The following is an 18,338-nucleotide window of genomic DNA, read 5'->3' as shown; positions in this document are numbered from 1 at the left end:
ATATTCTTGCCTGGAAAACTCCATGGACAGAGAAGCCTGGCAGGCTATCATCCATGGGGTCACAAAGAGTCAGACATGACTGAGAGACTGAGCAAGCATGCGTCATTAAAATATTTCAATAAGTAAGAACACATTTGAGATACATTTAAAACAAAAACAGGGTCTTCATAAAACCAGAAAAATCTCTGTAAAAACTATATAAAGATATAGATCAAGAATAACCAAACAAAAATTTTGGAAATAAAAAAATAATAAATTGTTCAATGAAGAGACTCAACAACAGAGATGATGAGTAAGCAATGAACATGAATATAAAGAGTAGAAATTACCCAGTTAGAACAAAGAAAAAACAGGTTAAAGAAAAAAAAAAGATCAAAAACTTTTAAACATGTGGAACATCTAATATCTGTGTCATTAGTTTTAGAAGAGAAAGAGGGTGGGGCTAAAAAAAAATTCCAGAAATAATAGCTTAAAATTTCCCAAATTTAGCAAGAAACATAAACCTGTGTGAAAATGAATGAACACCAATAAGACTAACCCCAAATGTACACTTCACAGGCAAACCTCTGAAAACCAAAGACAAAGAGAGCAGCCAGAAACTATGCACTGCCTTTAAGGGGGAAGAAAATTCGAATGATAGCAAATGTCTCATCAGAAATCAGGAGGACCAAAGGAAAAAGCACTCATTTCCCCAATGCTGAAAGAAATGTCAACTCAGAATTCTGTACTAGTGAAAACATTCTTCAGAGAAAAAGATGAAATTGAGACATTCTCAAAAGAAGGAAAATGGAAAATGTGTTGCTAGCAGATCTGTCCTAAGAAAATGACAAGAGGAAGTTCACTAAACAGTAAATAATAAAAAAAGAAATCCGGAAACATCAGGAGGTAAGAAAGTATGGTCACACCAGAATACATGTAAATATAATAAAACCACATACTGATTTTTCTAAGTTTGACAGCCATATTTTTTTATACACCATCAAATTCTCAATACATGTAAAAGAAATACGTAAAACAATGATACCAAACGAGAGAGAAAAACGGAATTTAGAGGTAATGGTTTGGGCTTCCTTGGTGGCTCAGCGGTAAAGAATCCATCTGCCAGTGCAGAAGAGACAGGTTCAATACCTGATGTGGGAAGGTCCCACGCGCCACAGAGCAACTAAGCCTATGCACCGCAACTCCTGAGCCTGTGCTCTAGAGCCCAGGAGCCTCAATTACTGAGCCCGTGTGCTGCAGCTCAAGATGCCCCCACACCCTAGAGCTACTGCTCCACAACAACAGAAGCCACTGCAATGAGAAGCCTGCACATCACAACTACAGAGCAGCCCCCACTTGCCACAACTAGAGAAAAGCCTGTGCAGCAACGAAGACCCAGCACAGCCAACAATAAATAAATACATACAATCATAGAGGCAATGGTTTGACACTTCACTGCACTTGATAAAATGCGATCATTTGACTGAAAAACATGTATATATGCATAATAACTAGAACAACCACTAAAATATTAATAGCAATACAAAGAGATACTCAAAACATTACAGATAAATCAAAATGTAATTCTAAAACATGTTCTATGGGAATTCCCTGGTGATCCAGTGGTTAGGACTCCATGCTTTGACTGCTAAGGGCCCAGGTTACATCCCTGGTCCAGGAAATAAGGTCCCACAAGCCATGTGGTACAGCCCAAAAAAATAAAAATAAGTAAAATAAAATAAGACATGTTCCAATAATCCACAAAAGGCTTAAGACAAAGAACAGAGACATGAAAAATAGAGCCAAAAACACAAACACTAAAACAGCATGCTTAATGTATCAAAATCACATTATATGTAAATGATCTACAGGAAAGGATGACTGATGTGTTTTAATACAAACTTGAAACAAGTATTATATAAGCTTTGAGATCCATAATATTATATTGTAATTATGTAAAGTAATAAATATTGCCATAATGGCACTCATTTACACTATAGAAAGGTCTCAAAGTAACACGGTACACCTTAAACTTACACAATAAAAACGTAAATGTCTTAAATATACCAACTTCAAGTTAGAAATTTGTCAGATGAGGGGGTGAGGGCATGATTGAACTACATGTTGCCTATAAGAAACTACATGCTGTCTATAAGAAACACGCTTCCATGTAATATGTACATTGAAAGAAAAAAGACTAAGCCCATGCACCACAACTACTGAGCTGTAAAGAATCCACCTGCAATGCAGGAGACACAGGAAACACAGGTTCGATCCCTGGGTCAGGAAGATCCCCTGGAGAAGGAAATGGCCATCCACTCCAGTATTCTTGCCTGGGAATTCCCATGGACAGAGGAGCCTGGAGGGCTACAGTCCATGGGTTGCAGAAGAGTCGGACATGACTGAGCACGTAAGCACAAGCTTTACTTGCGTGCCTGCTATGTGTGTGTGCATGCCAGAGCCTGGGAGCTGCCACTACTGAGCCCACGTGCTCCAACTACTGAAGCCAGCGTGCCCTAGAGCCCAGGCTCCACAACAAGAGAAGCCACCACAATGAGAAGCCCACGCACTGCAACTGGAGAGCAGCCTTCGCTGCCACAGAGAAAAGCACACGCACAGCAATGAAGGCCCAGCACAGCCAAAAATAAATATAAATAAGTAAACAAACACATAAATTTAAAAAATGAACTGCTAATGGAAATGACTTGTATGTAAACACCAGGACTACGAACTACCGGAAGGTAACATAGGAGAAAACCTTGGGAAACGTGGTCTAGGTGAAGTGTTAAACGTGACAACAAACACGATCCACACAAGGAAAGACCATAAATTAGACTGTATAAAAAACTGTGAAAGGCACTGTCAAGAGAATAAAAAGATACGTTACAGATCACAGATCTGACAAAGGATTATTCCTATCTCAAACATATACATAAGAACTCTCAAAACTCAACAATAAAAAAATTAAAACAATTAGAAAATGAGCAAAAGACAAGAAAACACAGCTTACTTGAACAGCATACACAGATGGCAAATAAGCACAAAAAGATGTTCAGCATCACAAGCTACTAGGGAAATGCAATTAAGATCACAATGAAATATCACTACACACCTACTGAACAGTTAAAATAAAAAAGTCACAATACCAAAAGCTGGTGGGATACAGAGAAAATGAATCATTCACACCCTAATGATGGAAAAGTGAAATGGTAAAAAAAATTCTGGAAAGTAGTTTGCCAGTTTTTTAAAAAACTAATCATATACTTTAATATATTCAACTTAGCAACTGCATTTTTGGGCATTTATTCCAGAGAAATAAAACTTTATGTCCACACAACAACCTGTACGTGAGGGTTCACAGTAGGTTTACTGGTAACAGCCAGAATCTAGAACCACCAAAATGTCCCCCAACAGGTAAATGTCTCTCAATACAAAATGTGGTACACTCCTATCATGGCATACCATTCAGCAATAAAAAGGAACAGACCACCGACACACGCAACAATTTGAATGTTGCGATTTAACAATGCAACAAGGGCACTGTGCTGAGTAAAAACATCAAACTCAAAAGATCACAAGCTGTATGATTCTGTTTACACACACTGTGGAAATGACACAAGTATATAGATGGCCAACAAATCAGTAATTGACAGCAGTTAGGGAAGGGGAAGGAGGGTGTGACTGTAAGAGGGTGTAGTAGGAAGAGGATATTATAAACAGTTTTACATCTTGATTGAGGTAGTAGATACACATATCTACATGCATGATAAAATGACAGAACCAGATATAAACACTACACCAATTTCAAACTTCTGTTTTTGATTTCATTTACCATGTAACAGCTAGGGAACAGGGTAAAGAGTACATGAGATTTTTCTTTGCAATTTCTTGTAAGTCTACAATTATTTAAAAGTGAAAAAAGAAAAAAAAAAAAAAAAAGGCAGAAGTGCCTCCCGCAACAGAGGCTTCCATATGCAGCACTGAACCCCTGGCCCTCTAATTAGGGCGCACCCAGAGGGGTTTGGCGTGTGACTTTCAGGTTCTGGTTTTGTTTCTTCAAATTAAAAAAGCATTTTTTTCTGATTATAAAGAGTATTCAAGTAAAAAAATTAAGTATAAACTTAGATCATCAGAATCATATTATTAATACCATGATTCATTTTTGGGTCTATCTTGAAAATATGAACATGAAAATTATATAAAGCAGGTGCTTTATGAAAGCAAAAGACAATAGATAATCTGTTTAAGAGAGAAAAAATTTTAAAGAAGGAAAGGGTTTCAAGTACATTTCTAATTTCTCTAATACTGTTTGGCTCAAAGTTTTCTTTTAGTTAAAAGGATGGTAGCACAGAGACCCCAAGTTTCCCTCAGTTGGATTCTGTAAAGTGAAGATCTGCTCCCTACCTCAGGGGTCGGTGCAGCATACGCTGTGTAAGGAGGTGGGGAGGAAGCCACAGCTGTCTCATCATACATGACTTCTGAGCCAACATAAGCCTTGAGAGGAGAGAAATTGTGGGGGAAAAAAAAAAAATTAAAGGCCAAAAAGTTTAATCTTTGAAAGGCAAATATAACAACTTTCTGGGAAGCAATGACTAGCAAGATGACCTTCTCCTTGCCCCCCACCCTGCATTTAGTGTCCTTTGAATTAAAGAGGAGTTGGTCCTCCTCAGTCACCAGTAGAGGGTAAAAGAGTTCTCACAGCCCAAGAAAGCCACAGAGCCTCCAGTGTTACCCAGGCCCTTTAAAAGATGTTATACCACTCTCAACAAGACTTTTGTTCACAAATAAAAATCCTACAGTCTGAAATGTAGCAGGCAGGGATATGTCCTGCACTCACAATCTGGTTTCTACATTAAAAACTTTTTAAATCTTTCATTAAATTACCCCTCAGTGGAAAACAAAAATACATGTGCTCCTTTAAAAAAAATACACATAGAGAATCACCTTGGCTCTTGTCCTTAACTATATGAATCATCAATATTAAATAACTTCATTTGAGTAGAGAATTTTCATCAAAGAAAAGGTAATGGGAGTTTTAGAGTACGCTTAGGAGGAAGAATAGTCCTGAGCTAAAAAAACTAGTAAAAAATAGCATTTGAATATTAAGTCTTTTTACTTTCTTTTCCCACCTGTACAATTCATTTTAAAAGCTCCATCTATCTGTTTCTTTTCCTCCTAGAGAAATAAAGGAAAAAATAAAATCCTATCTGAAGAATGAAAGAAAATGTTGACAATAGGGAACTGCCTTTTACTCCCTGACAGACACAAAGATGGTACCACTAGCCTCTACAAATGGGGTTTACTGTCTCAGTTACCTCCTAAAGTCAAAAGAAACTAGAGACAAGTACAAGATTCAAAAATGTCTATTTCACAGGCTGAGATGCTATACATGGAAAGGGCCCTTAATCCCTTTTGTGCCTTCTCTGCAAACCACAGCAGAATTCAAAGTGCTGTAAATCTTTGTGAGATACAGACATTTCTAAAAAATAACACTGGGATTAATGTGCCTGTGTTAGACTGGCTCCTGCTAAAATGTTTTCCAAAATCCAGCTGTCAGTGAAACTCGGCCTGTCTATCTCTGCTTGCTCATCCAGGGCCGAGTGGCAAAAAACATTGCCATTTTCCTTCTTACCCTCCTACTCTCCCATTTTTTTACAGCAAGACTATGAGAAAACATTGTAAGTGACTGCCATTAGCAACTTACTGTGTTTGTCCTGGAATCCTGGAGTGTAAACTTCCAGGCCCTAAAGAAAAGAAAAAGAAAGAGGTACTTTATTTGAGGCAATCCAACATCCATCTCAATGGTTCTCAAAACCTGCAGTGGCATCAGAACTTTTTAAAAACCTTGTTTTAATAACAGACTTTTAGCTCTTTTCATACTGTTCGTGGGGTTCTCGGCCACCTTACCTGCCTCCTGAGAAATCTGTATGCAGGTCAAGAAGCAATAGTTAGAACTGGACATGGAACAATAGACTGGTTCCAAATCGGGAAAGGAATATGTCAAGGCTGTATACTGTCACCCTGCTTATTTAACTTATATGCAGAGTACATCATGTGAAAGGCTGGGCTAGATGAGGCACAAGCTGGAATCAAGACTGCCAGGAGAAATATCAATAACCTCAGATACACAGATGATACCACTCTTTTGGAAGAAAGTGAAGAAGAACTAGAGCCTCTTGATGAAAGTGAAAGAGGAGAGTGAAAAAGTTGGCTTAAAGCTTAACATTCAGAACACTAAAATCATGACATCTGGTCCCATCTCTTCATGGCAAATAGATAGGAAAACAATGGAAACCGTGACAGACTTTATTTTGGGGGGTCCAAAATCACCACAGATGCTGACTGTAGCCATGAAATTAAAAGACACTTGCTCCTTAGAAGAAAAGCTATAACAAACCTAGACAGCATATTAAAAAGCAGAGACATTACTTTGCCAACAAAGGTCCATCCGGTCAAAGCTATGGTTTTTCCAGTAGTCATGTATGGACGTGAGAGTTGGACTATAAAGAAAGCTGAGCACCAAAGAGTTGATGCTTTTCAACTGTGGTGTTGGAGAAGACTCTTTGAGAGTCCCGTGGACTGCAAGGAGATCCAACCAGTCCATCCTAAAGGAAATCAGTCCTGCATATTCATTGGAGGGACCAATGCTGAAACTGAAACTCCTGGCCACCTGATGCAAAGAACTGACTAATATAAAAAGACCCTGATGCTGGGAAAGATTGAGGGCAGGAGGAGAAGGGGACAACAGAGGATGAGATGGTTGGATGGCATCACTGACTCAATGGACATAAGTTTGAATAGGCTCTGAGAGTTGGTGACAGACAGGGAAGCCTAGTGTGCTACAGTCCATGGGGTCGCAAGAGTCAGACACGACTGAGCAAATGAACTTAGCCCTTACCTCATGACTCACTCAGTCAACTCACTTGAGACATGCACTAGGAATATATAATATGTAAAGAAAAAAATCTACAGTATTGATACATATGTAATATTTGAACTATAATCTATATTATAGTTTTTCCTTTTTTTTTTAATTTTTGGCTGAGCTGCAGGTATATGGGATCTTAGTTCCCTGACCAGGGATTAACATGCTCCATGTAGTGGAGGCATTGAGTCTTAACTACTGGACCACCAGGGAAGTTCTTCACTTTTAAATAAATATAAAATGCACCATGCTTAATTAACTGCACTAAACCTATACTTTATCAGGTCATGTTACAGACACAGATCTATTAATATTTGATTTTTTAAATGGCTACATAAAGTTCCACATATGAGATACAGAAGGTCAGCAATATTTTGCACTTAAAAATAATGCTGGTATTTGAGAAGCTGATATATAATAAATTAAGTTTAAGGTGTACAATATGATGATCAGAATCACATATAATATAAATTGATTGCTGCAATAAGGGACCTCTACCCCTACACACCTGATTAATTTTTTACTTCTTTGGTGATAACATTTAAGATCTACTCCCTTAACTTTCAAGTATATGAAACAGAACTATTAATTATAATCACTGCTGTACAAGAGATGCCGAGAACTTACTCATCTTACAGCTGGAAGCTTATACCCTTTGTCCAACATCTCACCATTTCCCTCAACCACTGGTAAACAGAATTCTACTCTCCACTTCTATGAAAATGAAAGTGTTAATTGTTCAGTCATGTCCAGCTTTTTTAGATTCTTCACATAAGTGAGAAATACAGTCATTTTTCTTTCTCTGTCTGACTTACTTCACTTAGCATAAGGCCCTCAGGATCCATTTATATTGTTGTGAAAGCAGGGTTTCTTTTTCTATAGTTGATTAACAGTCCATTGCCCACACATGTGCAAGTCTGTGTGTGTGTGTATCATTTTATTTATCAATTCATTCATTCTTCAGACACTTAAGTTGCTTCCATGTGTTGGCTACTATAAATAATGCAAGAAACACAAGGTTGCAGCTATCTCATCAACACAACCATTTAATCCCCTTCAAATATATGTTGAAAAGTGGCATTTCAGAATCATATCTTACTTCTATTTTTGTTTTTTTGAGGAACCTCCATACTGTTTTCCATAGTGGCTTCATAAATTTACATTCCCACCAAAAGTGCACAGGATTCCCTTTTCTCTACATCCTCACCCAACAACTTATGTTTTATCTTTTTGGTAACAGCCATTCTAAGGTAGCCATACAATTGCACTCATTTCACATGCTAGCAAGATAATGCTCTAAATATTTCAGGCTAGGCTTCAACAGTATATGAACTGAGAACTTCCAGATGTACAAGCTGGATTTAGAAAAGGCAGAGGAATCAGTGATCAAACTGCCAATATCCACTGGATCATAAAAAGCAAAGGAATTGCAGAAAAACATCTACTTTTGCTTCACTGACTACACTAAAACCTTTGTGTCAATCACAGCAAACTGTGGAAAATTCTTAAAGAGAGGGGACTACTAGGCCACCTTATCTGTCTCCTGAGAAACCTACAGCCAGACCAAGAAGCAACAGTTAGAACTGGACATGGAACAATGGACTGGTTTAAAATTGGGAATGGAGTACGTCAAGGCTGTATGTTGTCACCGTGCTTGTTTACCTCATACGCAGAGTACATCGTGCAAAACGCTGGTGTGGATGAATCCAAAGATTGCTGGGAGAGGGCGGCCCTGGTGGTCCGGTGGTTGACAATCTGTCTGCCAATACAGGGAATATGGGTTCAATCCCTGCTCCAGGAAGATCCCACATGCCACGGATGGAGCGACTAAGTCCATGTGCCACGTGACTGAGCCAACACTCTAGAACACATGCTTCACGACAGGAGAAGCCACTGTGGTGAGAAGCCTGTGCACCACAGCTAGACAGTAACCTGCACTCTCCACAACTAGAGAAAGCCCCAGAGCGGCAACAAAGACCCGAACAGCCACAAATAAATAAATCTTAAAAAAAAAAAAAGATTGCTGGGAGAAATACCAACAACTTCAGATATGCAGCTGATACCAACCTAATGCCAGAAAGTGAAGAGGAACTACAGAGCTTCTTGGTGAAGGTTAAAAACAGGGTTCTGTAACAACCTAGAGGGGTGGAATGGGAAGGGAGGTGGAAGGGGGGTTCAACAGGCAGGGGACATAAGTATACCTATGCTTGATTCATGTTGATAATTGGCAGAAAACAACACAATATTGTAAAACAAGTATCCTTCAATTAAAATAAATTTAATTTTTTTAAAATTCAGCATTCAAAAAACTAATAAGCTCATGGTTTCCAGTCCCATCACTTCATGGCAAATAGATGGGGGAGAAATGGAAACAGTGACAGACTTTATTTTCTTGGGCTTCAAAATCACTATGGATGGTGACTGCACCCACGAAATTAAAAAACACTTGCTCCTTGGAAGAAAAGCAATGACAAACCTAGACAGCATACTAAAAAGCAGATAGGACATCATTTAGCTGACAAAGGGTCCATCTAGTCAAAGCTATGGTTTTTCCAGTAGTCATGTATGGATGTGAATTACCATAAAGAAGGTTGAGTGCTGAAGAACTAATGCTTAAAATCAACACATAAATAAACCTCTATTTTCCCATACAGGTTAAGAAACAGCCTTCTCTGACTCACCTAGCTCTTCAAAGCTAAACAAGGCAAGTCTTTCAGTGTATTTTGAACTCTTCTCCCTCCTCTATGACAACTCTTCTCCCTCCTCTATGTTTCGTTATTAAACTATTCTAAAATTTTAGTTCTAGATGTTTTTTCCCACTATTACTTAAAGGAACAGTCCACACATGACATCTCAGCATACAGTAGAGTAGAGCAGTTAAGAACAAAGGGCTATAAAGACAAACACCTTCTTCCAAAAACACAAGAGATGATTCTACACATGGACATCACCAGATGGTCAACACCGAAATGAGACTGATTGAAATCTTTAGAGTCAAAGAATGAGAAGCTCTATATAGTCAGCAAAAACAAGACCGGGAGCTGACTGTGGCTCAGATCATGAGCTCCTTATTGCAAACTTCAGGCTTAAATTGAAGAAAGTGGGGAAAACTATTTTCTTCCACTCAGGTATGACCTAAATCAAACCACTTATGATTATACAGTAGAGGTGATGAATAGATTCAAGGGATTAGATCTGGTAGACAGGGTGCGTGAAAAACTATGGATGGAGGTTCACAGTACCGCACAGGAGACAGTGGCCAAAACTATTCCACAGGAAAAGAAATGCAAGAAGAAAAAGTGGTTGTTCCAAGAAGCCTTGCAAATAGCTGAGAAAAGAAGACAAGGAAAAGGAAAAAGTGAAAGATATATACCCAACTTAATGCAGAGTTCCAGAGAATAACAAGGAGAGATAAGAAAGCCTTCTTAAGTGACCAATGCAAAGAAATAGAGGAAAATCAATAGAATGGGAAAGACCAGAGATCTCTTCAAGAAAATTAGAGATACCAAGGGAACATTTCATGCCAAGATGGGCACAATAAAGTACAGAAACAGTATGGACCTAACAGAAGCAGACGATAGTAAGAAAAGGTGGCAAGAATACACAGAAGAACTGTACAAGAAAGGCCTTACTGACCCAGATAATCACGATAGTGTGGTTACTCACCTAGAGCCAGACATCCTGGAGTGTGAGGTCAAGTGGGCCTTAGGAAGCATTACTATGAACAAAAGCTAGAAGAGGTATGGAATTCCAGTTGAGCTATTTAAAATCCTAAAAGATGATGCTGTTAAAGGGCTGCACTCAATATGTCAGCAAATCGGGATAACTCAGCAGTGGCCACAGGACTCGAAAAATGTCAGTTTTCATTTCAATCCCAAAGAAAGGTAATGCCAAAGAATGTTCAAACTACCAAACAATTGTGCTCATTTCACATGCTAGCAAGGTAATGCTCAAAAATCCTTCAAAGTATGCTTCAACAGTATGTAAACCCAGAATTTCCAGATGTACAACCTAGATTAAGAAAAGGCAGAGGAACCAGAGATCAAATTGCCAATATCTGTTGGTTCACAGAAAAAGCAAGGGAATTCCAGAAAAACATCTACTTCTGCTTCATTGACTACACTAAAGTTTTTGACTGTGTGGATCACAACAAACCCTGGGAAATTCTTAAAGTGATGGGACTACCAGGCCACCTTTTCTGTCTACTGAGAAACCTGTATGCAAGTCAAGAAGCAACAATTAGAATCAGACATGGAACAACGGACTGGTTCAAAATTGGGAAAGAAGTATGGGAAGGCTGTATTTTGTTACCCTGCTTATTTAACTTGTATACAGAGTACATCATGCAAAATGCCGGTCTGGATGAACCCCAAGCTGGAATTAAGGTTGCTGGGAGAAATATCAACAACCTCAGATATGCAAATGATACCGCTATAATGGCAAAAAGTGAAGAAGAACTAAAGAGCCTCTTGAATTTTTTTAAATTAATTTTTTATTGAAGGATAATTGCTTTACAGAATTTTGTTGTTTTCAGTCAAACCTCAAAATGAATCAGCCATTGGTATACCTATGTCCCCTCTGTTTTGAAACTCCCTCCCATCTCTCTCCCCATCCCACCCCTCTAAGTTGACATAGAGCCCCTGTCTGAGTCTCTTGTTAAGTGTGAAAGAGGACAGTGAAAAAGCTGGCTTAAAACTCAATATTCAAAAAACTAAGATCATGGCATCCAGTCCCATTCTGTTCAGTTCAGTTCAGTCGCTCAGTCGAGTCTGACTCTTTGCGACCCCATGAATCGCAGCACGTCAGGCCTCCCTCTCCATCAGCAACTCCCGGAGTTCACTCAAACTCATGTCCATCAAGTCGGTGATGCCATCCAGCCATCTCATCCTCTGTCATCCCCTTCTCCTCCTGCCCCCAATCCCTCCCAGCATCAGGGTCTTTTCCAATGAGTCAACTCTTCACATGAGGTGGCCAAAGTATTGGAGTTTCGGCTTTAGCATCAGTCCTTCCAATGAACACCCAGGACTGATCTCCTTTAGGATGGACTGGTTGGATGTCCTTGCAGTCCAAGGGACTCTCAAGAGTCTTCTCCAACACCACAGTTCAAAAGCATCAATTCTTCGGCACTCAGCCTTCTTCCCAGTCCAACTCTCACATCCATACATGACCACTGGAAAAACCATAGCCTTGACTAGAAGGTGGAGAAGGAAATGGCAACCCACTCCAGTACTCTTGCCTAGAGAATACCATGGACTGAGGAGCATGGTAGGCTACAGTCCATGGAGTCACAAAGAGTCAGACATGACAGAGCGACTTCACTTTCACTTTGACTAGAAGGACCTTTGTTGGCAAAGTAATGTCTCTGCTTTTGAATATGCTATCTAGGTTGGTCATAACTTTGCTTCCAAGGAGTAAGTCCCATTACTTCATGGCAAATAAATGGGAAAAAGTAAACAGTATCAGATTTCATTTTCTTGGGCTCCAAAATCACTGCAGATAGTGACTGCAGCCATGAAATTAAAAGATGCTTGGTCTTTGGAAGGAAAGCTATGACAAATCTAGACAGCGTACTAAAAAACACAGACCTCACTTTGTCAACAAAGGTCCATCTAGTCAAAGGTATGGTTTTTTCAGTACTCATGTACAGACATGAGTGTTGGACCATAAAGAAGGCTGAGCACCAAAGAATTGTTGCTTCAAACTGTGGTGTTGGAGAAGAATCTTGAGTGTCTTAGACACCAGGGAGATCAAACCAGTTAATCCTAAAGGAAATCAATATCATGGAATATTCATTGGAAGGACTGATGCTGAAGCTCCAATACTTTGTCCACCTGATGCAAAGAGGTGACTCCTTGGAACAGACTCTGATGCTGGGAAAGACACGGCAGGAGTAAAAGGGGATGACAGATGAGATGGTTGGATGGCATCATCGACTCAATGGACATGAGTCTGAGCAAACTCTGGGTGACAGTGAAGGCCTGGTGTGCTGCCGTCCATGGGGTCACAGAGTCAGACACAACTGAGCGACTGAACAACAACAACCCATGTTATAAAGTGAGGATTAAACAATATATATGAAGCAGTCAGCACAGAGCCCAGTTCAAAGGAAGTGTTCAATGTACACAAGCTTAAATTACTGACTAGTAAAAATACACAGAGATCCAATTTATAAAACAGTAGCTAACTGGCTTGATGAGTTCATGTCTCCATTTGTCTGTATGAAAGCTACACTTCTTCCAGAAAGTGACATTTATGATTCACTAATATAAATAAGAATGTAAAAAAGAAACTACATCTGGCATTTAAAATAAACCCTAAACTTTAGCATGCCTATATTGAGGATAAGCATATATATAAAATGCAGGGTCAGGTACTCTAACAAACTGGCCACCTGGATTTTATAAAAATGTCATATACATATGAATATTTTAATATACAGGAATATTATTATAATCTCTGTTAATGAATTCTTAAAATGTCCAGAGTTAACTTATGGTAGTGGTAGAGTGTGGACAGGAAAAAAAAAAAATTCAGAGTTTTCAAGATTCTCGTCCTACATTAATCCTATGTATGGGATGTTATGGGATGAGAATTAATCAAGTTGGGCTTTCCTTCTTATATTTCTATACTCTTTCTTCAGAGATAGCAAATGGGAGTGAGAACCATCAAAAGAGGGAAAAGGCTATATAATACAGATGTCACTGCTATTTAAAAAGATATTTACATTAAAATAACAAGATTTAATGGTAATTCCTTGCTAGTCTACAGGTTAGGATTCTGCATTCTCACTGCTGTGGGCCCAGGTCTGATTACTGGTTAGGGAACTGATATCCCACAAGCCAGGCAGCACAGTCAAAAAAATCAAAAGGTTTCAGAACCCACTTAGCCATGCCCATCGTCCAGTACACATCTAGTAATGAGGAAAGAACGCAAAGCGACTGTATCTCATACTTCCTGCCACAGTCACTGTATCAGGACACTGCATGAGCAGCTCTGCAGAGGCAGAAACCAGCATCAGGGCATCAGATATGGACTAAGACACTGTTAACATTCCTTTCACACACCTCTAAGTCACTTTTCTGCTGTCTAAAGGAAAACTTAACTCCCATGCTTCTTCCTTCCTGCAACTGGAAATTAAAACAGAAAGTACTTGTTAAGTTAAACACATCAGAAAAAACTTACAAACAATCATCTGTGCTTTCTGCACAAAGACTGATGGTTTTTCCATCTCGGCAAACAATCTGCAGCATACAGTCTTTTGGCTTCCCATCTGGTGGTTGAATATCTATAAAAAATATACAGAAATATTAATACCACTTTTTTTCCCCCAAGGATTTCTTCTTAATAGCTCAGATAAGCAAAGGACCAGTACTTCAGAACACTGTAATTATAAAACACCTTTATTCTGCCCTAGAGAACCAAACACATGAATCATTACCCCGTGCTAATTAGACTTCCTGCAGGACAAACAAGTAAGTCTCTTTAAGAGGGCATCCACATATGGTGACACACAGAACAGCCCAGACATCCGAACACTAAGCACAATGAAAAGTGTGGCAAAGCATCAGTTACTAGAATACTTACTGCTTGTATTCACAGGAAGCATCAAACTACATCGCTGCTTTAGAAGTGAAAATCAGATGTTCAAAGTATCTCTGGGGCTTCTCTGGTGGTCCATGGTTAAGAATCTGTCTTCCAATGCAGGGAATGGGGGTTTGATTCCTGCTTAGGGAACTAAGATCCCACATGCCACGGGGCAACTAAGCCCGAGCAAAAGCCCGTGTGGCACAACCAGAGATTGTACGCCACAACTGCTAAGCCCACACACTCTATAGCTCATACACCACAACTAGAGAGAAGTTTGCACGCTGCAACAAAATACCCGGCAACAAAGATCCCACGTGCGGCAGCTAAGACTCGACACAACCAAAATAAATATTTTTTTAAAACAAACAAAAAAACTCATAAAAAGAAATAAAGTATATCTGTGTACCAAGAAGTATAAGACCTATAATATCTGAGCCTGGTTCAAGTAAGAATTTCAACAACTAGTCCATAGAAACTTGTGTTCCAAGAACTTATATGGGCAGGATGTTATAACACCAATGGTTACTACAGCGGACTCTGTACTCCAGAGTTAATAAAACAAACAGAGAAATCCACATATGCCATTAATTAGAAACAGAAAAGTCTGTGCTTATTAAAAAACTACTCCTTCAAAATTTATATAAGAGGTAACTCCAGGAAAGACATCAGATTTTAAGAAACTGACTGGAGCTGCTCTCAATAAGCCAGTTTCTGAGTCACAAAATCTAAACCACCCAGAGTAGCTCCATCCTTCTTGGGGTTCCCAGCACTCTGATTCCTTAGTTCTCAACCACTTTCTTCATGAAAGAGAACAGAAATGTGGACTGATGGGAGAAAATTAACCTGCCGACCCATACGGGTTTTAATCAGGTGTCTGGTTTCATCTGGCTACCTCTTCCTACATGAAACCCTTCTTGATCTGTAAATGAAAGCAAAGTGGCTAAGAAAGAGGAATCACTCCCACCAAGAATGGGGAACGGTAGGTGACAGAAGCTGGACACGGCAAACCCACTTACCCCGACACTCACGCCCCATGCGGATGTTGATGCAGTCCACTGGCATGTGGACCTTATCTTCTACGCTCTGCCGAGTCTGGGCATCATAATAGATCAGGTGACCATCTGACCACAGGTCAAACCAATTCTTCTTCCAGCGCTTCAAAATAGTACCTGAAAAAAAGTGGAAATGTTGGCTTTGAGTGGAAAAGCAAGGACTTTGTCCTCTGACTCACAGGCAACAGAAACAAAGGAAACTTTCCTCTTGCCCCAAAAGGATCCCTGCATACGCCTGCCCAGGGCAGTCTATCAAAATGGAAGTGAAAGCAGACCCGGACTGCACCAACACTCCTGCTGCACCGGGGATGCAGGCAGCATACACCAAGATGAGAATGTCATTCCTACTGAGAACCCTGCCGACTGAAGTTTCAAAACATAAAAGGAAAAAAAAGCTGAATAAATTTTGAGCTAATGAAACATGTCTAGCATTTAACTCTCCATGTGGTATATCTAAACCTTCCGAGTAGTATCTAACTGCTAGACTGATTAGAAAATGTTGGACTGTAAACTCTCTATTTAGAAATAACAGTAATACCTTCCTCTTCTGGAAAATATCTTTCTGTTTTTCTTGAAAGGCCTTCATGTGTACTTTTCTCTAACATTCACCTTCCCTTACAGCCCACAGTGTGGGAGAGTCTCCCCGCCTGAGGCTATGCAGAGGCAGGCTCAGATACTGGACACATTCACTCCCAAGGCCTGGCTCCCATCCAGCATGCATCCATCACAGTCTATCAGTTTGAGAGAATGCATCCTTTCATTTGTAATCTTGGACTAGGCATTTAACTTCACAAAACTCTAATTTCCTTGTCAACGAAAAAGGAAAACTAAAAGTCCTCCCTGCACCATATCTGTACCTAACAGCTACATCTTTTGTTCCTATAGATCCCGATTCTAGGCCAATGTGCACAAATTCCATTGCACGTGCCTCTCCGTATCCCCCATGTCCACTGCAGGTCCCAAAAGAATACTCATCACAGCGGCCTTCCGAATTGCTCTTACCACTATCAAGCACCCACCTTGCTGAGAGGGGCAACCACAGCATTTGCCCGAACTGATAAACAATTGGCATCCAGTATCTATTTGATTGGCAGCGCCTGAGCTGTGCAAAAACTACTGAAGAGAGCCACCCAAATACAGACAGGTGTGATCACGAGGCTGAGGAGTGCCAGCCAAGCACCACACCTGCCATCAAAAGCCCCAAATTCAGAATCCTAAACCAGACTGTCAGGCCCACAGAGACAAGCCGAAGAAAATGAACTCAATCTCTCAGGGAAAGAACTAAGTCTCTTCTCCAGAGTCCTTTAGGAGACGAAAAAGATTTGGTTTTAGATAAACGCACTCCCTCAGAGCAAATCTTAATCTATAATTGAAGACCAGTATTTCAGAATCTCATCACCTTTCAATTCCTAGGATGAGATAGCTATTTCCTACAAAGTAAGCAGTACCTTCATAGTAATATACCAGCTCAGTTTGGGTAGACTTAAGAACCTCAGGTCAGCCATTAATAATACAGAATGCTAGTAAGAAAAACCAGCAGGGGCTACTATCCCCTGGTTTCTGTCAAGGCAGCAAGCAAGAAGCTTCATGTGTGCAGAAAAACAGTTCACAGAAATCTAAAAATCTGCAAGAGGAAATCCAGAGCAACAGCATTAATAAGACTTTGTTATTTGTTTATATATGTCAGCAGTATCAGCCACAGAAATAAAAGATGAGTCCTAAGGCAACTCTAAACCCAGACCAAGGGGCTCACTCATGAACTATACTTACTCTGTCGCAGCAACCATCCACTCTTCACAAATGCCATTTTCTCACCTACAGAAAAAAAAATAGGCAGGTTCAAAATCATATTCAGAAAACAGAATGATCCATATGAGCTGTTTTTACTCACTTCTGACACCAAATATGTGTGGTTTTTCCATACCAGTAACCAATTCTCCAATTCTCAGGACACCAACTGGATGTCTACTGATTCAGGTGGATTCCAACACTAACTATGTGGAGTTAGCATCAGACCTCACAGCTTAAAGGTTCAGTTCCACAAGAGTGCTCCCACTCTAGAGAAAAGTCCTAGGCCTATTGTATTTCTGATGTATAAATTGGGAGACTGATACATATAAACTGATTTACTTATACATACAAATTCATATAAATATATACTGACTCCCTCCTGAGATTCAATAATCTGCTATGGTTCACAGAACTCAGGAAAACACTTTACAATTTTCTCTTTATTATAAAAGGATTCAACTCAGGAACAGCCAAATGGATGAGACGAAGAGCGCAAAGTGTGCGAGCAGAGCTTCCATTGCCTCTCCTGGCACCACTTCCCAGCATCTCCATGTGACCATTCAAACTCCGTCATTTATGGGTTCCTAAGGAGATTCCTGGCACCCGACTCCAGTACTCTTGCCTGGAAAATCCCATGGACAGAGGAGCCTGGTAGGCTGCAGTCCATGGGGTCGCTAAGAGTCAGACATGACTGAGCGACTTCCCTTTCACTTTTCACTTTCATGCATTGGAGAAGGGGGTGGCAACCCACTCCAGTGTTCTTGCCTGAAGAATCCCAGGGACGGGGGAGCCTGCTGGGCTGCCATCTGTGGGGTAGCAGAGAGTCAGACACGACTAAAGCGACTAGCAGCAGCAGCAGCAGCAGCAGTAAGGAGATTCCATTAGGTAGCCATGATTACATCACTGGACACTGGTGATTAAGCGGCAGTCTCTCTGCCATCTCTGGAGGTCCAGGACTGGGGCTGAAAGTTCTAACCTTCTCATCACAAGCTTGGTTCCTCTGG

The 18,338-nt window shown here is 40.0% G+C and overlaps 1 protein-coding gene across 9 annotated transcripts in view; it reads right to left on the bottom strand.

The window, feature by feature from the left end:
- Positions 1–18,338, bottom strand: part of PLEKHB2 (pleckstrin homology domain containing B2) — a 49,253-nt gene that overhangs the window by 16,220 nt on the left and 14,695 nt on the right. For 5 of the 9 annotated variants that reach the window (XM_059877202.1, XM_059877180.1, XM_059877186.1 and 2 more), the window contains 6 exons: positions 17,314–17,358; positions 15,508–15,660; positions 14,087–14,189; positions 8,567–8,659; positions 5,684–5,723; positions 4,384–4,473 (listed from right to left, as the gene is read on the bottom strand). In XM_059877202.1, coding sequence (XP_059733185.1) covers positions 4,384–4,473; positions 5,684–5,723; positions 8,567–8,659; positions 14,087–14,189; positions 15,508–15,660; positions 17,314–17,350 — 516 coding nt within the window. In that variant the 5' untranslated portion in view covers positions 17,351–17,358. 9 annotated transcript variants of the gene reach the window in all.

Source organism: Bos taurus, chromosome 2, assembly GCF_002263795.3.
Source record: "Bos taurus isolate L1 Dominette 01449 registration number 42190680 breed Hereford chromosome 2, ARS-UCD2.0, whole genome shotgun sequence".
In the NCBI taxonomy this organism is placed as follows: domain Eukaryota; kingdom Metazoa; phylum Chordata; class Mammalia; order Artiodactyla; family Bovidae; genus Bos; species Bos taurus.
Note: the sequence above shows the minus strand (reverse complement) of the source record. Positions and strands in the feature narration are given on the sequence as shown.